The sequence below is a fragment of the Melozone crissalis genome, unplaced genomic scaffold (genome assembly GCF_028551555.1).
Source record: "Melozone crissalis strain CALT ecotype California unplaced genomic scaffold, PUWL_Pcris_2 ptg000042l_1, whole genome shotgun sequence".
NCBI lineage: Eukaryota > Metazoa > Chordata > Aves > Passeriformes > Passerellidae > Melozone > Melozone crissalis.
This window is the reverse complement of record NW_026535820.1, coordinates 55,397,678-55,420,072: the sequence shown is the minus strand read 5'-3', so window position 1 is coordinate 55,420,072 and position 22,395 is coordinate 55,397,678. Positions and strand designations below refer to the sequence as shown.

Below are 22,395 nucleotides of genomic sequence, written 5' to 3'. Positions count from 1 at the left end.
TATTTTTTACAATTGAAAGAAATCCCACACCAAATTACTCATGAAACTGTAACAAAGACTATAAGAATGTCAGCATTAAAAAACAATTAGTACATACACACAATTAGTATATACACAAAATGTCAGCATTAACGAACAATTAATATATACACACATATATTAGTAAATACTAATTGTCTCATTTAAAGATAGGGAAATTCTGTATGTTACAACAGACTACTAGACTTCCAAGTGTTTTTTTTTAATGTAGTTCAGTGTCTTCAGGGAGTTCTCTAAAACACACATACCCTCTAATAGGACAGCCAATATCTATAACTAAGGGTGGGTTAAAATTAATTGCCTGACACATGAACCAAACTGGCTGAACAGTGATGCAATTCCTTCTGTGCTGCACTGAGCTACACTCCTGCCAGAATCCATAAAATACTGACTTAACACTGAATATGCAACAGTGAATCTTGGCTCTCTTGACCCTTCCCCAACATATTTTTTCCTCAATTCTATTTTTTCCTCAATTCTCTTCGCACCCATTTGTATCCCCAGCAGAAAGCATAAATTGTATTAGCATATAGAAGCTCACAAAATGCCCAACACACCCCACAAAAACAGCCCCCCCCCGTCAAAAAAAATCAAATCAAACAAACAAATCAAACCCTCCACATGCTGCTTTGAATGGAGCTGAATTTTCCTGCCTGACCCTCTGGGATTATTGATCAGAGGCTTGAACTTTTCACCCCTTTAGTAGCACAGCCTTGCTGTGCTGACCGCCGCAGTGGCTCCCGCTCGCGGCTGCGATAACAACTGATATTAATCATATCCCTCCTTCCCCATTAACGCCGGCGCGCTCAGAAGGCTACTGTGATTACACCGCCTTTTTTTTTGATTCGCAATAACCCAATCAATCTGATTTATACGGGCAGTGCAGCATCCGGCCCGTCAGCAGCCGGTGAGCTCCCGAGGCGCGGCTTCCCCTCGGTGCGGGGCACAAAGCTCGGAGCAGCAGCGGTGTCCCGGTGTCCCTGCAGCACACGGGCACTCGGAAAGATCGTGCCCTGAAACAAGGGGAGCTGAGTCAGCCCAACGAGCCAGAAGCGCTGCACACAGCGACTGCGCTGGCCGCAGAAGCGGCAACTACCCAGAAAGTTGCTCGGTGACATTTCAAATTAAATTGGAAGCCACGAAGCCAGGGGACGGGCAAAAGAAACACTGCAGGAGGGCGGAAAAGCCGGAATTTTGTGCATGCTTTGTGTGAGAGATACACCGTGCAGAAGCAGCGGTGAGTCAGCCCAGCCGAGGCCGGGTGGCGCTCCGTGGCTCCTGTGCGCTGCCGGCTCATCCAAGCAGAGCCTGGCTCTTGGATGAGAGGGGCCCGGCAGTGCAGCCCCCGTGCCTGGCCCAGCCTGCGGGGCTACTCGGGAAGCAGGGAACGGTGGGGTTGGAAGGGACAGCAAAGCTCATCCAGCTCCATCCCCTCTACACACCTTCCACTACACTAGGTTGCTCAAAGCTCTGTCCAACCTGGCTTTGAACACTTCCAGGGATGGGGCATCCACAGCTTCTCTGGGCAACCGGTTCCAGTGCCTCAGCACCCTCACAGTAAATAATTTAAACTTAATATCTAATCTAACCCTACGCTCTTTCAGTTTGAAGCTATTGTCCCTCGTCCTGTCACTCCAGGCTCTTGGAAAAGGTCCCTCCCCTGCTCCCTCCGGGCACTGAACCACCGCCGTGCTTGAACCACCGCGTACCCAGCGGATGCACACCCAGCCCGTGCGGGGGCGGTGTCCGATCCGTGCCGGGGCTGCTCAGAGCCCGCAGGGACCGAGAGCCCCGAGCGGCCACCGGCGCTGGGCCGGTCACCGGAGACAGCGACGACAGCGGCATCGCAACCACCACAGCGGAAGCGCCGCCGGAGCCGGCGGACGTGACCTCACGGCACGGCCCCTTCCCGGCCCTCCCCGCCGCGTGTGGCAGCTCCCGGCCGGCGGCGGCGGAGGAGGAGGAGGAGGAGGAGGAAGGCGGGCGGGATCCGGGATGCTGCCGGCGCATCTCGGGCGCGCGCCGCGGCACCTGCTGGTGTGCGAGCGCGGCCACGCGCGCCACCCGCGCTCGCGGCACGTGGCGCACGTGCGGGACCACGCCTACAGCTACCGCGTGAGTGGCGCGAGCGCGGAGCCCGGGCCTCGGCGGGACCCCCTCAGGGAGGCGGGAAGGGAAGGGGAAAGGGAAGGGAAGGGTCGGAGCTGCCCACGCCGCCCGTCCCGGGCGTTCTGCCCGTCGGCCGCTCCAGGGCAGCGTTGCCGGTGCCCCGCTCGCGCGAGGCTCGGTGTCCTGTGGGGGCTCCTCCGTCCTTGTTTGCACGACTCATTTTTGGGGAGAGGAAAAAAAAAAAAAAGAAGCAAATTCGCCCCGCTTTTTGTTCGTGGTCTCGCTCAGCATGGGAGAAACAAACTCCTTCCTTCCTCCAGGAGCGAAGGAGCGGGCGGGCAGGAGGAGCAGAGGTGGTGCCGGTTTAAGGATCTCTCTAAACACAGGCGCAGGGTCCGGTTTAGAAAGGAGACATCGTTTACTCCGCCAGGGCGCAAGGCGGAGGTTTCCACAAGTCAAGCACACCACCACCTATCAAAACTTCTCACTGTTTATACATTTTAGCAAACAAAGGAATTAGAGTTCATTGGCTACAAGTTACATAGTTCTCTTATTAATTGGTATTCTATCTTCTGTTGGTTGATGAGTCTCCCATGCTAATTAATCCACATGCTCAGTCTTTCTCTGCTTAGGAGTCAGGGGGTTTCTGGGGCCGGTGGCCGTGTTCTCCACCTGCCGCAATTGCCTATTATCCTCTCAGAGCTGATTCAGCAGAGTTGCTGGGTTTATTAAGTTTCTTACTTCTTTTGGGAGCTCTGCCAAATGTCTTTGTGGCCTCTGAATGCTGTGTTCTTTGTGCCCGCTGTCAGTGGTACATGCTTCTCCCCGAGCTTTGTTAAGCTCACCCTAGGTCTGAGATCACTGAAACACGTCCAGCCCTAAACGTTAACAAAGAGACCTGGACTTCACTTAAAGCTTGTTAGCTCTACTCTTGTTTCATGGATTAAATCTCCTTTCTTGTTGATTAGGCTTGAAAGTGTACAAAGGCCAAACATAAAAGAACATCCTTCCTTAAGAAGATTTGTAGTATTCCACATTTTGCAGCAATCAGGCAGGACCCTGTCTCATAACCCCCTTCTCCTACCCTGTAACTCTCTGGGCTAATTGTTAGCTGTTTCTGACTTCTGAGACATTTTTAGCAGCTAATCAGGAACTTTCTACCGGTGTGGAAGGCAGCTCGTTTGTCAGTCCTTACTTGTCTTGAACACGTGTGCTAAGGGAGATACACACCTTCTTCTCCAAGAGCTTTGGGAAAGAAGTTTTTTGAGGAGCAGAGAGGGGAGCAAGGAGACAGACCTTTGTGCTGCCTGGGAAGCTTCATACTTGCCATGTATTACTTGCCAGATATTACCTTGTTTTCCCTGGTCTGCCAGACTTCAGGGTTCTCTTGGTCTTTGGAAAATATATGGGGAAGCTTTTAAGCAAAAGGTAAATTGAAGATTCGACTTTGGTCTTTGCGTTTCCACTAAGATTACAGAAATGCTTAGCCTACATTTTCAGTTACAGCTGCTTCAACAAGTGCTCCAGCAAGGGCTGAAGGAGTGTCCCAGTGTGACACCAAGCTAAAATGTGTAATGATGTGAAATGAGATCTTCTGTTAACTCATGCTGTGTAAGATCACATCTTTCCATAATACATCAAATGCTATTGTATAAGTAAAAAAAAGGGGAAAAAACCCCCACAAAACAAAAAACCAAAACCCAAACCACCAAATAATATATTTAGTGTACCTAGAAATAGCCTGATATTACTTTTTTTTATCTCATTTTGACATAACATACTGATACATCTTTGAAAAGTATTTCTTGTTGTTTTGTTTGGTTGGGGTTTTGTTTCAGGACAGGTTTTAGGATAGGATTTACATTACAAATATGTTCCTAATAGGTGTCTTTTTTGATCCCGGAATGTGGGCTGCTACCTGAAGTGCTGAAAAGCACAATTGCAGATTTTGGAGAGTACTACCTGGTGAGGAATTTACCCATTCATGAATTGGTCGCTCATGAATTCATTGATGCTTTCGTGAAGAAAGGTAAGGAGGAAATCAGAACAGAACGAACGCAGCCATAATGTACTTTTTTTTATAGCACAGCAAAATTTTTAGTAGTCTTATTAGTACTTATTCTGAAAAGTGTTTTAAAGGAAGGAAAGGAAAAGTACTAAGCAAATTCTTCATTAATTTGTTCATATGCTTTTTTCTGCTTTGTCATGTGTGACAACATTTGTTTACACCCACTGGGTCCAAAACTCCTGTGATTTTTCCTTGTAAATTTCTCTCTATTCCACCTCAATTCTGAAAGCCAGCTATGAGAGGGCTTCCATGTATCCTCACACCTGTTTCTTCTACACCTCACTTTTATGCAGATTCTTGTAGAAATCTTTCTTTTCCCTTTTTTGTTCCTTCGTACTTCAACACAGAGCTGTGCTGTGTTCCAAGCAGGCAAGAGAAAAATATGAATATGCTTCCTTCTTTTTTATGTTTCACTGAGAGAGCTGTGACAGCTCATCCTTACCCGGTAAGAGCAAAGAGGATGCAAAGAAAGACACAGCCTCTGCCCAGCCACCTTGTCCTTGTGTGAACTGATAATAAAAATATGTCTGGCAAACAATTGGGTTTTCCATTTGATGACTGGGGAGAGTCACAGGTGGAAGGAAAGAAAATGTTTTCATATAGGGGCATATTATGAACATTATCCCTATTATAGGCCCTTTAAAATATTGCCAGAACAGGGTTTATAAAATTAATAACAATGCCATTTTGCTTGAGAAGGTGGAAGAAAGTTAGTGGATGAAAACACAAGAGTGATTCAGATGGTGTTTGTCATGTTTGGTTGTCTTGCAGTGAATTGTTTATCTTGCCATGTCTGTCTTTACAGGCTGTGTAATCTCATGTTTTTTTGCTTTACTGTTAAAGGTTCATGCTACGCACTTACCTATAAGACAAAAATTGATCAAGATAATACTGCAGCTCTGCTACCAAATGGTATGGGAGACTTGTTTTGGTTTCAGTAACTCATGTCAATTCTGGTCTGGGTTGTTTCTGGTTGTTTTTTTTTTTTTATTTGGAATTATGTCAACTGGAAAATAATGCTTACTGTACTGCCAACTTTGTTAGAAATACGTGTGAATTGGAAAAAATACTTATTTTAGCTCTTTTTTTTCATTCATGCTGTTAAATTATTTATTTCATCTGAAGGAAGTTAAAAACAGTAAAAGAGCTTCACTTATGTATAGTCACATTGTCAATGCTTCAACCATAATTGCAATTGCTACATAATTGCTTTGCAATCTTTACAAAGATTGCAATCTTTGTAAAAACATTGCATTCCAACTTCGTGTTTCCTACTGGTCTTAAAGACAGAATTTGTACCAAAATGAAAGTTATCAGCACTGCTTAGGAACACTTATAAAATTTAAAGTGTTTATTCTCATGAGGCCGCACCTTGGGTACTTCATTCAGCTCTGGGTCTGCAGCACAGGAAGGACACGGACCTGCTGGAACAAGTCCAGAGGAGGTCACAAAGATGCTCACAGAGCTGGATCACCTCTCCTAAGAAAACAGGCTGAGAGAGCTGGGGGTGTTTAGCATGGAGAAGAGAAGGCTCTGGGGAGAATCAGAGCACCTGCCTGTACCTAAGGGGAAGAGAACTTGGAGGAAATTTTTTGCTGGTCATGTGGTAGTAGAATGTGGGGGAATGGTTTCAAATTGGAGGAGGGAAGGTTTCGACTGGATATTAGGAAAAAAGTCCTTACTGTGAGGGTGGTGAGGCCCTGGAACAGGTTGCCCAGAGAAGCTGTGGATGCCCCATCCCTGAAAGTGTTCAAGACCAGGGGGTATGGGGCTTTGGGCAACCTGGAAGGTGTGTCTGCCCATGGTAGAGGGGATGGAATTGGATGGTCTTTACTGCCCCTTCCAACCCAAACCGTTTAATGATTCTGCTGGGAACTATGTAACATGTTAAAAGTCTATTTCAATTGCATCACAGTTTTATGAGAAGACATCATAAAATGTCCCACATCTCAGGTGAGAAAATGAAGCTATTTTGAGCTTCAATTAAATTGTCTTATTTCTGTTTAACAGTACATAAGATATAATGGAAATACAAACTGGTCTATCTGCCTTCTAGCCTAAGCTGTAATATGACAGGTGCCCATGAGGGCATGAGTAAATTCAGATTGTTCAGAAGAATTCTTTTATATGTCTGTTGGCACAGTCCTGGCAAAATGGATACTTGATAGTGATGTAGTTTGTGTGATACAAATGTTACAAGCTGTGCACAATTATTGCAGAGGCAGTGTTGCAGTTCCTGGTGATGTCACTGTCTGAACTCTTCCTCTGCAGCGTTACTTGTTTGTGTTCTGTGCTGTTCCTTGTGCAGTGGAGCCCAAGGACTGTGCTGGAGAGAGCTGCTGTGTGAAGCTCTGTACCAAGCAGCAGCAGCCAGATCTAGGTTATGAGCACAGAAGCAGAGTTGTTCCAGCACGGATCAGCTCATCGCTAGCAGGCGTAGTTTACTCTGTGTGAGTAGTCCCACTGGACATGAGGAACTGCTTTTGTTTATTTAGTTGAGCAGTGCATGTTGAGCATGAATGTTTACTAAATCAGGCCCTTGTGCAATGTAGTGCTCAGCTAATGACACAGCAAGTGCTAGAGGATGAGTGGAGGAAAGATGGAGACAATGAACTGAGTAGTACAGTAAAAAAGCTATGACTAGCTCAGGAATAATATTATACTTTTCTTACTCTAGTTCACAAGACCTCTTTTATAAAAAAGAATAATTGAATTATAACCTTTTTTTTTAAGGATTAATCTGGTAATCCATTTAACTGGAACTAAGGAGTGTGCATTACATTAGTAATACCATTGATCGAAAGCTAACGTTGTAAAAGGTGTACAGTTCTCAAAAGACTTCAAAGGGAACCAAGTAGAAGACTATTTCTATTAAAATTTGGTTTGTTTATAGGTAAACTAATTCTGTCAGTGGATAAGGACACTTATGAGGAGCTTGGACTGCAAGGTCGCCCTTCTCGGTATTCAGGCAAAAAAGTCATGCGGTACAGTAAGTATTTATTTAAACAGGGCTGATTTAAGAAGCACCTTGTTGGCTGTTGACAACAGCCTTTCACTACAATTAGTTGTTGTCTAGGTTATATTTTTCCAGATGCAAATACAAGGACTGCCTGAAGAGAGAAAGTACTTTTTCTCCAAGTAGTAAAGCAGCTTTAAGGACACAAATACATCACCTTTTCAGTACTCTATAAAAGTTTTAATTTCAAGGGTTCTCATTGTGCTGTTTCTACTGGAGTGATGTAGTACTTAAGAATTTTTGCATACTCTGCGTGGTGTCTATACCTTCTGATATAAGTTAGAAAATTTTAAACTGATTAAGGAGGTGTTTAAAATGTGTACACTGTACAAAATCAGTGAAAAGCCTCACCCAAGGCTGCATGCTTGAAAGGCAGAATTGTTCTATGTTTCACACATCTAAAATGGTAATCTCTATGTACCAAGTACTTGAAAACCATAATTTTTTAACAGCTGCAGAGGAGACATCTTGAGTGTGAATTTTACTAATTTGTCTTTTTAGGAAATAAAAAAACCCAAACATGAACACTGTGCCATCTCAAATGAATTGGAACTTGCAGCAGTTGATTGGTATAGTTACATAAAAACTTTAGGAGGGGAAACTTGTTACCTCTAGTAAGTATTTTGGCAAAATGGGACATAATTTTACCATTCTGATCATCAAAATATATAATGAAATTTCCATTTGAAAAATAAATATAAATTATGCATGGGACAATTCACCTAGGAAAAAACCAACCTATTGAAAAAGTGTTATTCTGTATACATGACAGACTTGTTGTTAGAAATTATGGGGGGTTTTTACTGCTAATAGCTTTAAACTGCTAATAGCTTGCCTGATTAGCAAGATGTTTTTAAGGCACTGTTCAGGGACTTCTGTCAATGCCATTTCAAGAGGAATCTGTCCCTCTAGTCATGAGGAAGCAGTTCCAGATTATATCAAAATAAGGCCTGCAGGAGGTGAATATTTATTTAAATAATGGGGAGTCATATTTGCATAATCAAATAGTTTGTAAAGGTTCTGCAAATGTGAAGAGGAAGTTTAATGTTCTTTGGTTTCTTTGTGCTCTTCTAATTTAATAATAATTTTTTTTCACTTGGGTACCAATAGCTATTGTGTATTTTCTGCAGTTATCACTGTTGACTTGACTGATGCTGGCTTTCACCCTGAGAGCAAGAAACATAACAGAGTGCTTTGGGCCTTGAAAGAAAAGAAACCTTTAGAATTTGACTTTCTACTGGCTTGGTACAATACAGGTAAATAAGAACCAAAAGCAAAACTAAAACACAGCTGACGTGAAGTCCGAATATTTTTAGTTTACTGGGTGTTTTTTCTAGTGATTGTACAAATGCATTTTCAGTGGAGGAAAAAGTTGGATTAAAAAGTGTATGGGTGGGATTTTTTGTTTGTTTTCTTTATTTGTTTGGGGTGGGGAGGGTGTTACTTCCTGTGCACAGAACATCTCAGTTCAAGGGCACCACAGTGATTCATAGGAGATATATTAGTTGCTTCATTTCCTTTCTCTGTGTTGCCCAGGCCTTGTGGCAAAACTGCCTGTTTGATGGTGCTGCCTCTTGTTTATAAATTTGTGACATACGTAACCATTATCAATATTCTTTTTTTGGTTTGTATTTTTTTTTATTAATACACATAAGTTATGTATCTAGTTACATACTTAGGATGAGGAGCTCTGATTTCCTCAGTAGTTACAGGACATGTTCAGATTCCCTGTTTACATCATGTGCCACGTGCCCAAATACAGAGTGCTGTTTGATCACTTTATTCTCGAGCTTGTTTGAGATTGGAGCCAAGTAAAAGGTTACTATAAGAAATTGTACTGTTTCAAATAATCTTCTACTATTTGTTTATCTACTGTTTTCCAATTACACTATTTTTTCTTCTGGACTCAAGTATTTTTCCTTCTCTGAGGGAATTTTTTTTAAGTCCCCAGTTGTTTATATTACCTCAGAGCAGGCTATATGTAGGGATATGTAGCATTTGCATAGAACTGATGAAAACTGCAAGTGTCATGGTTTTCTTCATCACAGATGTGTAGCTTTTTGGTGTTGTTTTGCTTTGAGTCTCCACACTAGGGAGAAAGGGCATTAGAAAGGTCCCTGAGAATGCTTTCCCGTCTCCTCTTTGTATTATTCATTTTTCCTGGCTCTTTAAGGCTAAGTCTGAGCCTTGGAAGGAGTTAACTCATCTGAGAAACAGAAGCTGTTTACAAGCTCCTTTAGGAGTTTCCCATGTTCCATTTTATTCCTTCATGCTTCCCCTCCCCCTTTGTAAGTACTAATCATATGACAAGGATGCTTCCTTGTTTGTCATACAGAAATTGTTTAAAGGCTTGCAATTCCCATCCTTGTAATCTTCAGGAAAGAGTCACAGTGAAGGCTGTTGCTACCATAAATGGTGACATAAATCCAGCTGAGGTGGCAGATCTTCACGCTCAGCTTGCTTGGATTTATTGACCCTGGACAGAGAGCAAAATGCCTCTAGGGCCACTATTTTTCATATGTTTGCTGCTGCCTGTGCTAACAGCATTCAGGAAGAATAGCAATTTTTTTTCCCCTCACTTTCTTACATCCCCAAAACAGGTCAGGTCAATCATTTCCTGAATATGGAGTTAAATCTGAATGCCTTTCTGTGCAAGAATCTTGCGCTCATAACACACAAAAGACTATTAGTTCCTTAGTACTGACAAAAATAAAACTTTTATAGGTTTTTATTAATAGATATGAGACATTGTGTAGATTCTGCTGTAAGGGAAAAAATGGGCTGTGTTTTGTCAAGAGAATGTGTGTCCTCTGTGAACGTTCTGCTTTCAGCCTTCCTGCTGACATCTGGTGTTTCTTGCTACGGCCAGCACTGCAGAATTTTTGGTTTTCATACCCAGTTTTCCTCCAATGTGGTTTTGGCACCAAGAAGAACAGGAAAAGGAAATATGGAGCATCTCATGTCTTTAATGACAGAGGCAATACAATCTTTTTTCTATTGCTGTGATTTCTATCACAATTTTACGTGTTTATTGGATGAAATTCAATGGCCTCTGGAAAGCTTTGATGGTGTGCCTGGTTGCTGTTAACATAGAAAGCTGTGCTGTTGCTAGAGGAATTGTTCTGTTAGGGTCCGACTGTAGTCTTTGAGATTTAAGGCTCTAGCTGAGGCTCCCACGTGCAGCAGACATGTAAAATACATGATTTTCTATATTTTACCAGGAATTCTAGGGCAACATTATGCATTATTTGAACCTGTTAGGCTGACAAGTGCTAATAGAATGTAAGGAGGATCATCTGTTCTGGCACTCCTCAGACTTACATATGTCTTTATAAAAATACTAAATTAAGAAGAATTCAGTGACTGTCTTTGTCACTGTGCCCTTTGGAACAACCTTTTTTTGAAGAATGACTGGGAAAAAAAAAGAGCTTAACTCTCCTTTTTCTACTCCCCCAAATGATTGTCTTTGATGATGTAAATAAGGCTGATAGACTTTAGGCAGTCCATATTTTCTGACCCTGTTCTTGAATTTCTGCTGTTTACACATGCCTTTTCTGTGGTATCTAGATGTTCCTCTGCACTTTAGACTTTTCATGAGTAAGGCATTATTTCTTGGTCTCCTAAACACCCATTGTTGCTTCTTGGAAATAGCACATATTATCTGGAATTTGAAATTTAGGAGAATTTATTCCATGTCAATTACCTCCCTGCTCCAAAAGCAAGTTGGTGATATCTCTCTGAATTTAAAATATGCCAGCTTAGGTTAGTTTTTCAGTCTAGGTAGCTGCTGTTTTGGATCTCTTACTAGTGCTTTCCCACAAGGCCATCAAGGTACATTTAATTCTTACAGCCATACTGCAGTGAAGAGGTATCAGGGAGAGGAGAGCAGGGGTGAATTTATTCTTCTAGTAAAGCGACATTGGTGATGTATTTTGATTTCTTTACCCTCTCCTCTTTCTTCTCTCTTCAGTCCTTATGCTCCAGATTATTCTGGAATTTCTCTTGACATCATTGATAAATCTGTTCTTAAACCTCTAATCACATGTTCACTTTTCCATTATTCAGGGAAAATGCTGTTCTGAGGTGACATTCCTGCTCCATTTTATCTGTTTCTTTTCAGGAACACTCTGAGTTCATCTTTTTAACAAGCTCATTTTATTACTCATGCAGTTAATTCTGCTTGAATTTTGTATTGGCATATCTACACCTTGTAGTGAGATAGCAAATTTACTGAGCTGTATTAAGTTGCTGAATCTTGCACTAACTTTTATTTCCAAGAGGATAAGGAAGCTGAAGATTCTATGGTTCTGCCATGGATTAAAAGCACACAAGCAGTTTCACACTGCGTTTTTTGTTTATATACAAATGTTTCACATATTCACTGCTTCTTTTGTTTAGTAGTTTCATAACAGCTGTTTGTGGTACTGTGTTGTTAAGGTGCAGAGGGATCAACATTGATGTCATACTTTTCAAAAAACCAGATACAGGCCCTGAAGCCAAAAATAACATTCAGCACCTTAAGGGACTTGCAGTGTCCAGTGTTACAAAGTAATGATCTACAAGGAAAGGCAGAGGAGTCCTGCAGTACAGAGGAGCTCTTTGAATGGCTGGGGGCTGTCTTGAATCAAGTAAGCTTGTAAGTACTTGAATTTGTTTGATCTTTAAAAATGTTTTAAGTAAGGAAAACCACAATTTATTTTAAGAAATAGTCAAATAAAAATTAAGACAGACACTGTTTTATAAGTGAGAGTCTTTTATGTAGTTAAATGTTTATGTAAGTCTTAAATGATTTTATCTGTGTTTTTAGGGGTACCCATATGTACTGGGTTGGGCTGGGATAGAGTTAATTTTCTTCACAGTAGCTGGTGTGGTGCTGTGCTTTGATCTGTGACTAGGAGTGTTGGTAACAGGGGATGTTTCGGCTTTTGGTGGGTAGGGCTTGCACAGTCTCTCCTTTCTGTCTCCTCTGTGCACTCCTAATGTCTCTCCTATGGCCCTGCCAGTAAGGAGGCTGGGAGTGGGCAGGAGGCTGGGAGAGAAGCCAGCCAGCACAGCAGATCCCAGCGGAACAGAGGGATATCCCACATCATGGGATGTGGTGACATGCTGAGCAGCAAAAGCTGGGGCAAGGATGGGTGGGAAATGTTCCAAGTTCCAGCATTTGTCTTCCCAAGTCAGTTAGAAGCCCAGCCTTCCTGGAGATGGCTGCACGTCTGCTTGCCCATGGGAAGTAGTAAATGAGTTCCTTTGCATGCTTTGCTTTGTGTGGAACTTTTCCTCTGCTTATTAAATTGTCTTTATCTCAACCATTTTCTCCCATTACCCTTTCGGTTTCAGGTGGGAGTGGGTGAGGGAGCAGCTGTGTGGTGTTTGGGTGCTTACAGGGTTAAGCCACAGCACCATGAGATCTTTTGTATTGGTTGCTTGGTCATTAATTACTTGGCATTGATTTAGATGATATACATAGATCCTACTTGTTTGTTACAGGTTCTGATTACTAAGACATCCTATAGAATATTTGAAGCATATTTATTTCAGTTACTTCATTGTTTTTTCTTCCAGAGACAACAAATCCTCCAACTTCTTATCAACCTATTGCTGTCCTGAGCCCAACACAGTGGTGGAAAAAGCTTTTTTGTGCACAATCACAGGCTTTATAATTCCTGAGAAGATTATTCAGTTATTGGAGCAGCTGTGGTAAGGATTGACAGAAACACATTACTATAGCACTTAAACACTTCTTATTTCAAATCACTTTTAAGTACTTTGCAGTTGTAAATAAATAGCAAAATACATAAATATAGACTTCTGTTTTAATTAGGAAATTAACTGGAAGCTTGACATCAGTATAAAATGCAATAGACAATTTTGAATGCCTTGAATTTGAAAAAGCCATGTAGTCATGACTTTGGTTTTTATCTGAATTTTTAAGAAACTGGCTGTATGGTACTCCTACATTTTTAGAATGCAGAGTGGATAGTATCTGGCTTTGATTGTTCATAATCTATTTCCTCTCTGGTGGTAAAAGTATTTGTGTCAAGCATAGCCTTAGACTACTTCCTCCAATGTCTTTTTTCTTCCCTGATAGCAATTGTTCTCATTAAATTTTCAATTTTCTGAAAGACAGTGCATGCTGTAGGAAAGTCAGAACTGCTACTTTGCAACTTAGAACTTTTTCTAATTGCTACAACTTGCAGATTTGCCATGTATAAAACTATGATAGGAGTAATAGATAGTCAATCTTACTTTGTTCCCTAATGTGTTCTGAATATTTTCTTTCAAGTTTATTTATTATTGACTAAACTTTTTAACTGTTAATAATTTTTCACTGGAGTGTGTCTTTGATTGTTTTACTTTATAGTGTAGACTTGAATGTGCTGCCTATTCCATTATAATCACTGTTTATCTTGTCTTCTTGCTTGCAGTTGCTATTTTGGTGAACCAAAACTGGCACATTGGCTGACCTTAACTGTGCATGGCTTTGCAGACAGCCCTGTTTCCTGGAGAGAAAGTGAACATGGTTTCCACAAAGGAGGAGAGAACTTGTACAACTTTGTCATTTTTAGAAATCTGGACTACTGGCTTCACATGGCTGTAGGAACTCATGATGATTGTCCTCCATAAAGCGATGTCCACACAAGAAGTTCTCTAATAATCCCTTGTTACTGACAGAAAACTAATAAAATATTTTTTGTACAGGTAGTTATTTAACAGATTAAGTACTAAGAGTCTGATCATGTTTTTTGTAGCCAATGGAAGGAATGGATTTTTGTTTCTTCACTGTCATACAGTGCCGTCTGAAAAACTTCACAAAACTTCACAGCTTTTAGGAAAAGTTAAGTTTTTGAGAGTTTTTCTCAGGAATCCTCTTTTCCAGGAGCAAATTTAGAATTTGAAAGTTAGCTTTACAGATTGCTAGCTAAAATATTTGTCAGAAAAGCTCATTTTGGGATTAAGTGTTTTATTTCTTTACATGAAAGATCTGCAAAACCTTCATATCCCTGTTAAAGGTATTTCAGACTACATGCTAGCAAAGAACCCAAAGAGGTGGATGTGTTCTCCTTGATGTGGTAGGGGTAGGAGAATAAAGGTGAGGAGAAGGTGTGTAGCACTGGGAGAGGCACCCATTAAATGTGGAAAAAGTGAAAGCTTACTGACCTGCCCCCCTGATTTTGCAGATCACAGTTGATTGCCAGAAGAAGTATGTTTCTGACAGTGAGGCAAAAGTCTGCTGCTTCCTTTCTTAACTGACCTACACACAGGCACACAAATCTCTACTTTCAAAGTGAGGGTGTGGTTCCTGCTTCCAGGCCAAGCCATGGAGCTGCGACGTTATTGCAGACACGTTTCTGGGAAGGAAGTGGACCTGCCCTCACACAATGCACTCGATGTGAAGCAGGTTTCACTAACAGTAAGCAGTCATGCTGAGAGCATAGGCAGCCATAAAGAATCCACATTGCTCCTCTTGAAATCCATGGAAAGGTGGGTGGTGGTTTGGGGAAGGTGGGATTTGGGGTTTGTTTTGAGGAGTGGGTACGTATCATTAAAGTATCAATGCAGTGCTAAAATTAAAGCTGTTCGCTTGATGGAGTGAGAGATTGGTACTGGAAACTGGGGAAAAGCTGTAGTGGAAATGTCAGGGTGAGTGGCACAGAAAAGCAGAAGGACTGTGGGAAGCAGCTAAGCTCTACTTTTATCTGTTTATTGTTTCTCTTCAGTGAGGAGGATCCTGCTGGATGATTTACCAGGTGGTATTTGTCTAGCACACCCCTCCACTACCCATAACCCTCTTTTGCTCAAGGTCTGCTACGTGTCCTACAATCACAACTCCAAAGAATCAGCAGTTTTCTAAATCATGATGTTATTTCTCAAAATTGTGCTGCATGAGATGTTTCTAGTAGGCTGCCAGGAGCAGAAATTACATGTACAGACGCAGACTCACACAATCCCAAGCTGAATAGACAATGGTACAAGAGTCTGGGAAAATTCTTGCCTTGGCACATGACTAGGGAATACTTAACACGGTTGTGTTTCATGACTGTGCATCAGTGTGAAGGGCTTGAGTGTTGACTGAAGTCTGCTTTTGAAAGTGTCTGTTAAGGCATGATGGACTTACATAAAATAAACTAGTAACAAGAAGTATCTTCCTTTTTCCTCTTGACCAGAAGGTCACATAGCTTCCTGGAAGCTACACCTGTAGCAAAAATTCTAATACAAAGTTTAAAATCCTACATTTTTATGAAAAATTGAAGTTTGCAGCTTCAGAGCTACTAACTGCAGGCCCTGTGAGTGTGATCATCTTTCTACCAGATTCTAGTAAAACTTTTTCCTCAACAGTGTATGTGGGCATAAAACCAAGTGTAAAATATTCTGTTTGACGGGGAAAAAAACCCCACCCAGAAGTAAGAATCTTCTATGGGTGGGTTTGCTTCCCATAGTGGTTACAGAAGCAGCAGTAGGACCAGGTGAAGTGATTTTTCTAATGAGAATCAGGTGAAAGTGATTTTTCTAATTGTTGCATGAGCACCTTGGGCTCCTTTGTGGAGAAGGAGCTGCAGAAGTGCTGGTGGGTGCCCAGTGATTGCCTCAGTGAGGCCATTCTGGAAGGCGAGCTGAGAAAAAGGATTTCAGCTCGTGGTCGTTTCAGAATGTGAGTATTAAGGTTAATTTTTCTTTTTAATTTTTTTTTTGCGGATGTCTAGGGAAATCTCAGCAGATTGGTCAGTGGTTACCTTCACCTCCTGTGTACACAGGCCATAGACTGCAAGCATTTCTCAAAGCTCAGTGTTGTGGTGGCTGTGCTGCATCCTACAGCCTGTAGTGGTCTGCTGATGATGGCTTCAAATGGCTTTTCCCTAGGGAAGGGATTAAAATACTGTCTGTGAATCCTGTAACTTGAACTGCTGGGTTGGTTTCTAGCTTTCTCCTGTTTTCTTTAAACAGATATAAAGTAAAATTGAGAAACCTCGTGCTGTTAATAGGCACTGCAGTTGGTCTAATCTGAAGCTCTGTGAGGTGATACTGTGCTAACCACATCCATGCTTCCTAGCAAGGTCCAATGTTGCACTCATCTCTAAGGAGAGAGGCTTTCCTATGCTTGCGGGATTTTGTAGTTGCAGAGAAGAAAAACTGGGGTGGAATTTATTCCTGGTTTACCTCAAAAAAAAAAAAAAAAAAAAAAAAGGCACAAGGCAATATTTTCCTGGGATGAGGTACAACAGCCTTCCCTTTACCATCCATATGCACTACTGTGTCTCTCCAGGAGACTCCCAAGCATGGAGGAGACCCTTGCTGAGAAGAGGAACATGAAGGCATTGCTCACATGTTGGGGACCCCCTTGAAGATCTGAGACCCAGCCTGGTGGGCGGTGGTTCAAGGAGGAATTGGGCAGGGCACGGGAGGTGGAAATAAAAGCTTTTGCCTGAGAATGAAAGATGGCTGCTGGTGATGTTCTTGCCCTTTGTGCCTGCCTGTAAGCAAGGACGGGAAAATGCAAAATGTTCCTGAGAGCTGCAAAAGTAATGGGGAGCAGCTGTGCACCAGCTGCTTCTGAGATCAAAGGCAACTAAGCGCTTACTAAAAAATTTTGCCTCAGGGGAGTGCTTTATCTTGCATGGGGAAGGAGAGCCAAATATCTGAATGCAGAGACAAGCCTGAGGCAAGCTGGTTGTGTGAGAAGTAGAGGTTTTGTTGTCCTGGAATGCGGACAGACAGCGATAAGCCGCTCCTTGAGAGCTAGGGAATTGCTCTGCTTTAACCTCAGCCTCTCTAGTGAGCTGTGCAGTCCTGCCTCTCTGCTGGTGGATGGGGAGGGAATTTTGTTGAAAGGTTACTGGGGGGTAGCAGAACCCTCTGGAAAAGGGCCACAAAGGCCACGTGCTTTTCCAGGCACCCTATCTTTGACTGTTTATGGGTGTTCATAAGTTGGTTGGTGTAGAACAAATAGAGGACAAATTTTCATGTTGACAGAGGAAGATGAAAGCTGAGGTAGCTGGCTAACATGTGTTGCACAGAATCACTCTAAATAGAACATATCTGCCTTTTTGATTTGCAAATGCTGCCTGAATCAGAAACCTATCTGGACAAATAAAAGCATGTATGTATCCCATAAAGGTGTGCATCCCTTTCAGAAGAGTGGGAGACTAATGATGGTGATTGTACCAGGACTGATGGTTGTGTGAGAAAAGGAATGAGGGGACTCTGAGGAAAGTTAGAGATAAGAATGTGAAAGAGAAATTTCTTTCTCAGATTGTGGAGATGCAGGGGGAAAACAGGGAGACTTGGCACAGGCAGAGTTTAGGAAATGCAGGAGAGACAAGAACCTGTGCTAGTTTAAGGCAGCTTGAAAGGGAGGTGACAGAGCTTAATGAAAGAGGAACATCAGCTCTCTTCTGGTTGCATCATGCTCTCATTTGCTGGGAAGTATCCATTTTGGAGAGGCTAGTCAATATGTAAAGTTGGATGACTGGAAAAAAAGCCAAGTTCATATCTCATGAGCCTGGGGTTTGAATAGCAATTGTGGGAGCAAGGGTTTCACAAAGATGGACCAGAATGTTCTTGTTGGAAGCAATTTGTGTGCTTTTATTATTCCTTGCTACAGGCTGCCTCTCTTTGGTTTTTAGAGAAGTTATAGAAATACCAAAAATTTACAACTGTCTTGAGATAGATCAGATTCTGTTGATGTTGCTGTTAATTGCAATTAGCAGCTCAGCTGCTCACCCAAAGCTGCAGAGCCACGGTGGAGCTTTGCTCATACAGGGAGCGTCCCTGCTACAGCTACTACGAAAAGAAAAGGTAAGGCAGACAAAAGATTTAAAGGAAAAGGAGAACTTAGAGGGGTGTTTCTCTTCCCCTCTCATGGGAAGCGAATAGCAAACCAGTGGCTGATCTGGGATTAGAATGAAAGCTTTTTGTAGCTAGTCCAGTACTCTAGCTGCTAGGTTATAGTTCCTTTGATGCTGTTAATTGAAGATTAATGCATGCAATTGACTCTGTCTTAATGTGGCAGCTATGCTGGAACATGCTTGAACTGATTCTCTTTATAATTTTTATTAGCAGAGTGGAGCTTAAAGACCAAAACTGGAGACTAATTGACTTAGTGGGCTATTAAATAACCACCACCTTCTGAATAGTAACAAGAACTTCAGAAATATCTACTATAAACTAAGGCAACTTCTTATAAAGCAGTGGCCTCTGTTTCACCCTTGGAAGTAGCTTCCAGCACTACTGAACAGAACTTATTTTAATGCAGCTGTATACAGAAGCAAAAAGGGGGAGCTAAAGTGACTTTGAGCAGTTTTCAGCTTTCCAGAAAGCCAAGAGCAGGGAGCCTTGGCTAAAGCAAGTTTCTTTTAGCTGGTATTTATTTAGCTCTAATTCAAGTATTAGAATATGGATGTGTTTGACTTGGGTAGTTGAAGAATATCCTAAGCACGGGAATAGGCTCTTCTGCACCCTCCCCACCCCACTGTAAAATATAGATAAATATTGTTATTAATATTATTGCTGTTAATGCCTGGGGGAGATGTCCAGGTTCTATAGATACTGACAGCCTTTCTTCATCATCTTCCAGTAGGGGTACAGAGAATGCAAAGGGGCTAAGTTTTATTGTGTGATACAGTTGAATAACAGCACATTTATTGATTTATCATGCAGACAAGTATTTCTAATTTTGTCACTGTTGAAGTTTTTAGCCCTATTCAGTGCTGCCAGAAGGAGTATGCATTTGTAAAAGGCTTTGTCTTAAGACTCTACAGGAGCTAGTGCTATTACATAGCAGTTTTCACAAGTTTTTGTAGTTTGTCATGGTATAAAATCCTTAATGATCTGGGCACTAATCTGTCATTTGAACAATGCTGACTCCTATTTATGAAGAGAGTTTTCTTCTTTGTTATTGATGGGAATGAAGAATTTAAATGGTCAGCTTTTGCAGAGCAGATACAAAACCCAGCAGTGGTACATTGGTCTTTATGCCTGTTTTTTGGTCAGGTGCTAAATCCATCTTTAGCTCTCCTGGTGTCAGAACAAGGTGTTGCAGCCCCATAAAATGATTTAAATATGCTCACGTATTTTTGAGCTTTGTGATCATCGGGTACAATTTGCTTTCCTATAATTGATCTAAATGCTATATCATGTACTTGTGACTGACCTGGCAGGAAGGTGGTGGTGTGTTCCTGGTGTCACTGGCTGATGTCTGTGCTGCTGCTCAGGATGGCATGACTTGCATCTCTCGTATTAAATACTTCAGAGTCACAGTGTGACACTCATGGAACCTCTGTGCCTGCACTGATCTTAAAGGTCAGCAGGAATAGCTGGCATTTAGCAATTTAGTGTATGGGTTTGCAAGCTCCATGAATTCAGTGTTTAAAATTATATAAGCACCTTCAGATTATATCTGTAAAAAGCAGCAGTCCCTACAGAGTTTTGAAAACTTTGAAAAAGCAGACCATTGTGGTGTTTATTTGTGACAATTAAATTCCCAAGGCACTGGCAGCCTACCCGGCCCCACGAAGTGCATTTCCTTTTCTTCTCAGAGCAGAGGTGCAGAAAAGTGGGTGTGCTGAGTAGTGAGCCACCTACACTGGCTGGGGGACCGTGTGAGGGATTACAGTGCTCTTTGGGCTTCTACTGCAGCCTGCACTGGTGGAAGTGGAAATTTGGTAGAGGAGTTTTGGTTGGGTTTTTAGGGTTTTTTTTGGGGGAGGTGGTACAGTTCATGAGGACAGACAGTTTGAGATAGAATGTGAAGGGTGCCTGGTGTGCAGTGATAGAGACCTCCAGGTTTTTCTTGTAGCCCTGGTAACAAATTGCTGGCTGACCTTCTACAAATAGCTCAGCAGTTCTGAGCTGCTCTGGCACTTTCCCATTCAATGCAACAGCCTCAGAGATGCTCCTTGCTTTGCAAAGCACTCTGAGAGAGCCATAGGTTACCATTTAGCGTTCACTGAATTTACCTCAGAACCTGCAATTGGTGCTTGGCACATCCATTTTCCTCTGAAGACTGCTAATCAGAGCTGGGGTGGTTCTGGCCAGGGCTTCAGGGCAAAATAAGTCCTGTCTTTCCTCTACCTGCCTGGAGGGTGATGTAAGTGAAGGAAGTGGGATGGGGTTCGCTGTGCTTAAGGCAAGTCTGGAATGTGCTGGAAAAACATGGCCCCATTTAGTCAGCAGCATTGCAGAGAACAGAGGGATGAAGGGTAGCTAAGGGTAACATGGAGCATTTGGGATATTTATAAAAATGTGAAATGGCTTTACTTGTTAAAAGAATGGTTGAGCATCATTAAAGGCATCAAAAGCAAAGTGGGAACACTCTTTGTGAATCAGGAGGAAGAGCAGTCCTTAGCAGTTGCTAATCTATTTATGTTCCAGTCATGCTCAGAGTGTGGCTTTGAGGTCTGCAGCTCTTGTAATTGCCTGGAATATGTCACTCTGCAGCAAGATTCATTGTTCTGCTCTCCCTGAGAGGAAGGCTGGGATTTTTAGCCGTAGGACTTTGCTTTCAGTCAAGCAGGGAGACATTCCCGTGCATTGTTTTGCTGAAACACTATTAATTATGGTTCCCATTATAAGCATGTCAGTTCCATGTGACCTAGGCAAAAATTTGATGCATTTGGTGGGAAGCAGCCAAACCTTTATTTTGGGGATTATACATGAGGTTTAGGAGCCAGGTTTTGATCCCTGTTGATAGAAGTCCCTTAAACTTTGCAGAATCAGTAGGATGCTTTTTTGGTTCCCTGATTTCTCAAAGGGCCAGAGACTTTATTTTTACTTTCCTTTTTCTCTGCTTCTTGCTGCCAGGCTTTCTTTGCTATTCCCCAAGCAATGATCAAAACATTTAGACATTAAGCTTCTCATTAAATTAGAGTGAAATCAGAGCTCTGTGCCTGGCAACAAAGATTTAGAGGGGCAAGATTCAGCAGGGATTGAACACGTTTTTGGGAAGCGATATAAGATGTGGCTTCAAAAGGGCTTCCAGCCCAACCTCACCCCTGTTACTTTGCATGGGAACCTCTCTCCTCTCTGCCTTCCCTTGAAGAGAAGTGAGTGCTTTTTTAAATAATGAAGAATTCCTTTAGTTTTCTTTCAAGTCCCCAAGGTATTGTTGGCCGTGGGAATCTCTCGTATAGCTCCTGTGGAAGTGGGAGCTTGGAGCGTAGCCACGACACCTCCATGTAAGACAGCACACGAGCTCAAGGCAAAGCTCTTCACTGCTGTTGGCAGACCAGGTGGGAAAGCCAATGTTTTATTCTACAGATTTGGTTTTTTTGGTGAATGATAAGCTATGCTGACTTTTCCTCTCTGGGGGCTCAGAGTGGAGTTGCTGCTCAGTTTCAACTAAATTAGAGATTTTTCTAGATGCAGATGCTCTTCCCTCTGCTTCTTCTCTAATGCATGGCTAGATGAAATGGATTATATGCTGAAGGACCTCTTGAGTGGTGAGCTGTGAAGAAAATCATTAGCATGACTGTCAGAAGGTAGGCTTGTCCCATGCAGGGCTGCTTTGGTGCTTCATAATCTGGAGCAGTTCTTTCTTGTCTTACTCCAGAGTATGCACTGCTGAGTTGGCTCAGGAAGTTCAAGTCCTCCTGGATTCACTGACATCTGTTTGTCAAAGTTGAAAACTGCTGTGGTTACACATGATGGATTCTTGGCTGAAGCTTTTTCAATAACACAGAAATGGCTTAATGAACCAGACTTTGTCCAAAATGTCCCTGTAACTTGTGAGGACATGGTAAAAGCACTGTGGGTTTTTAAGGTGTGCAGCTCATACAGCTACTACTCTAAAAGGGTTGTGGTTGGCCTCCTTTTTACCTCCAAATTCAATTTCAGCAAAAAAACCCTAAAAGGATAAAGATGAAAATGGATTTAGAAATTGGTCTTGGACATGGACTAAATATGAAAAATTTTGCCTTGAATCTTTTTGATAACAGTCTAGAAAGATATACAGTATTTTCCAGACAAAAGATGAGGTTCTGATATGTTTCTCTCCAAATAATCTGAGAGTCTCGGGGTCACAAGAGAACAGAATGCTTAGATAGTTGATTGCAGTGTACATAAAGAACTCTCAGGTTCTTCCACAGTGTCCTGGATTTGGTAAGAACCTGGCCTTTTTTCTTCCTAATGAACAAATAGGTTACAATGCCAAACACCTCTGAGCATGTTG

General features: G+C 42.1%; 1 protein-coding gene across 1 annotated transcript; it reads left to right on the top strand.

The window, feature by feature from the left end:
• Positions 1-2,034: 2,034 nt before the first annotated feature.
• Positions 2,035-13,951, top strand: RPP40 (ribonuclease P/MRP subunit p40). Its single transcript, XM_054285004.1, has 8 exons — positions 2,035-2,154; positions 4,033-4,177; positions 5,060-5,128; positions 7,110-7,205; positions 8,363-8,488; positions 11,670-11,868; positions 12,795-12,929; positions 13,658-13,951. The coding sequence occupies exons 1-8, from the start codon at positions 2,035-2,037 to the stop codon at positions 13,854-13,856; spliced, it is 1,089 nt and encodes a 362-aa protein (XP_054140979.1). The 3' UTR covers positions 13,857-13,951.
• The last annotated feature ends 8,444 nt before the right edge of the window (positions 13,952-22,395 follow it).

Excerpts from the sequence above, each read along its gene's own strand:
- RPP40 (XM_054285004.1), top strand. The coding sequence starts at position 2,035 with ATGCTGCCGGCGCATCTCGGGCGCGCGCCGCGGCACCTGCTGGTGTGC. Across the intron at positions 7,206-8,362 it reads CAAAAAAGTCATGCGGTACA|TTATCACTGTTGACTTGACT; the intron begins GTAAGTATTTAT and ends TATTTTCTGCAG. Across the intron at positions 8,489-11,669 it reads ACTGGCTTGGTACAATACAG|GTGCAGAGGGATCAACATTG; the intron begins GTAAATAAGAAC and ends TGTGTTGTTAAG.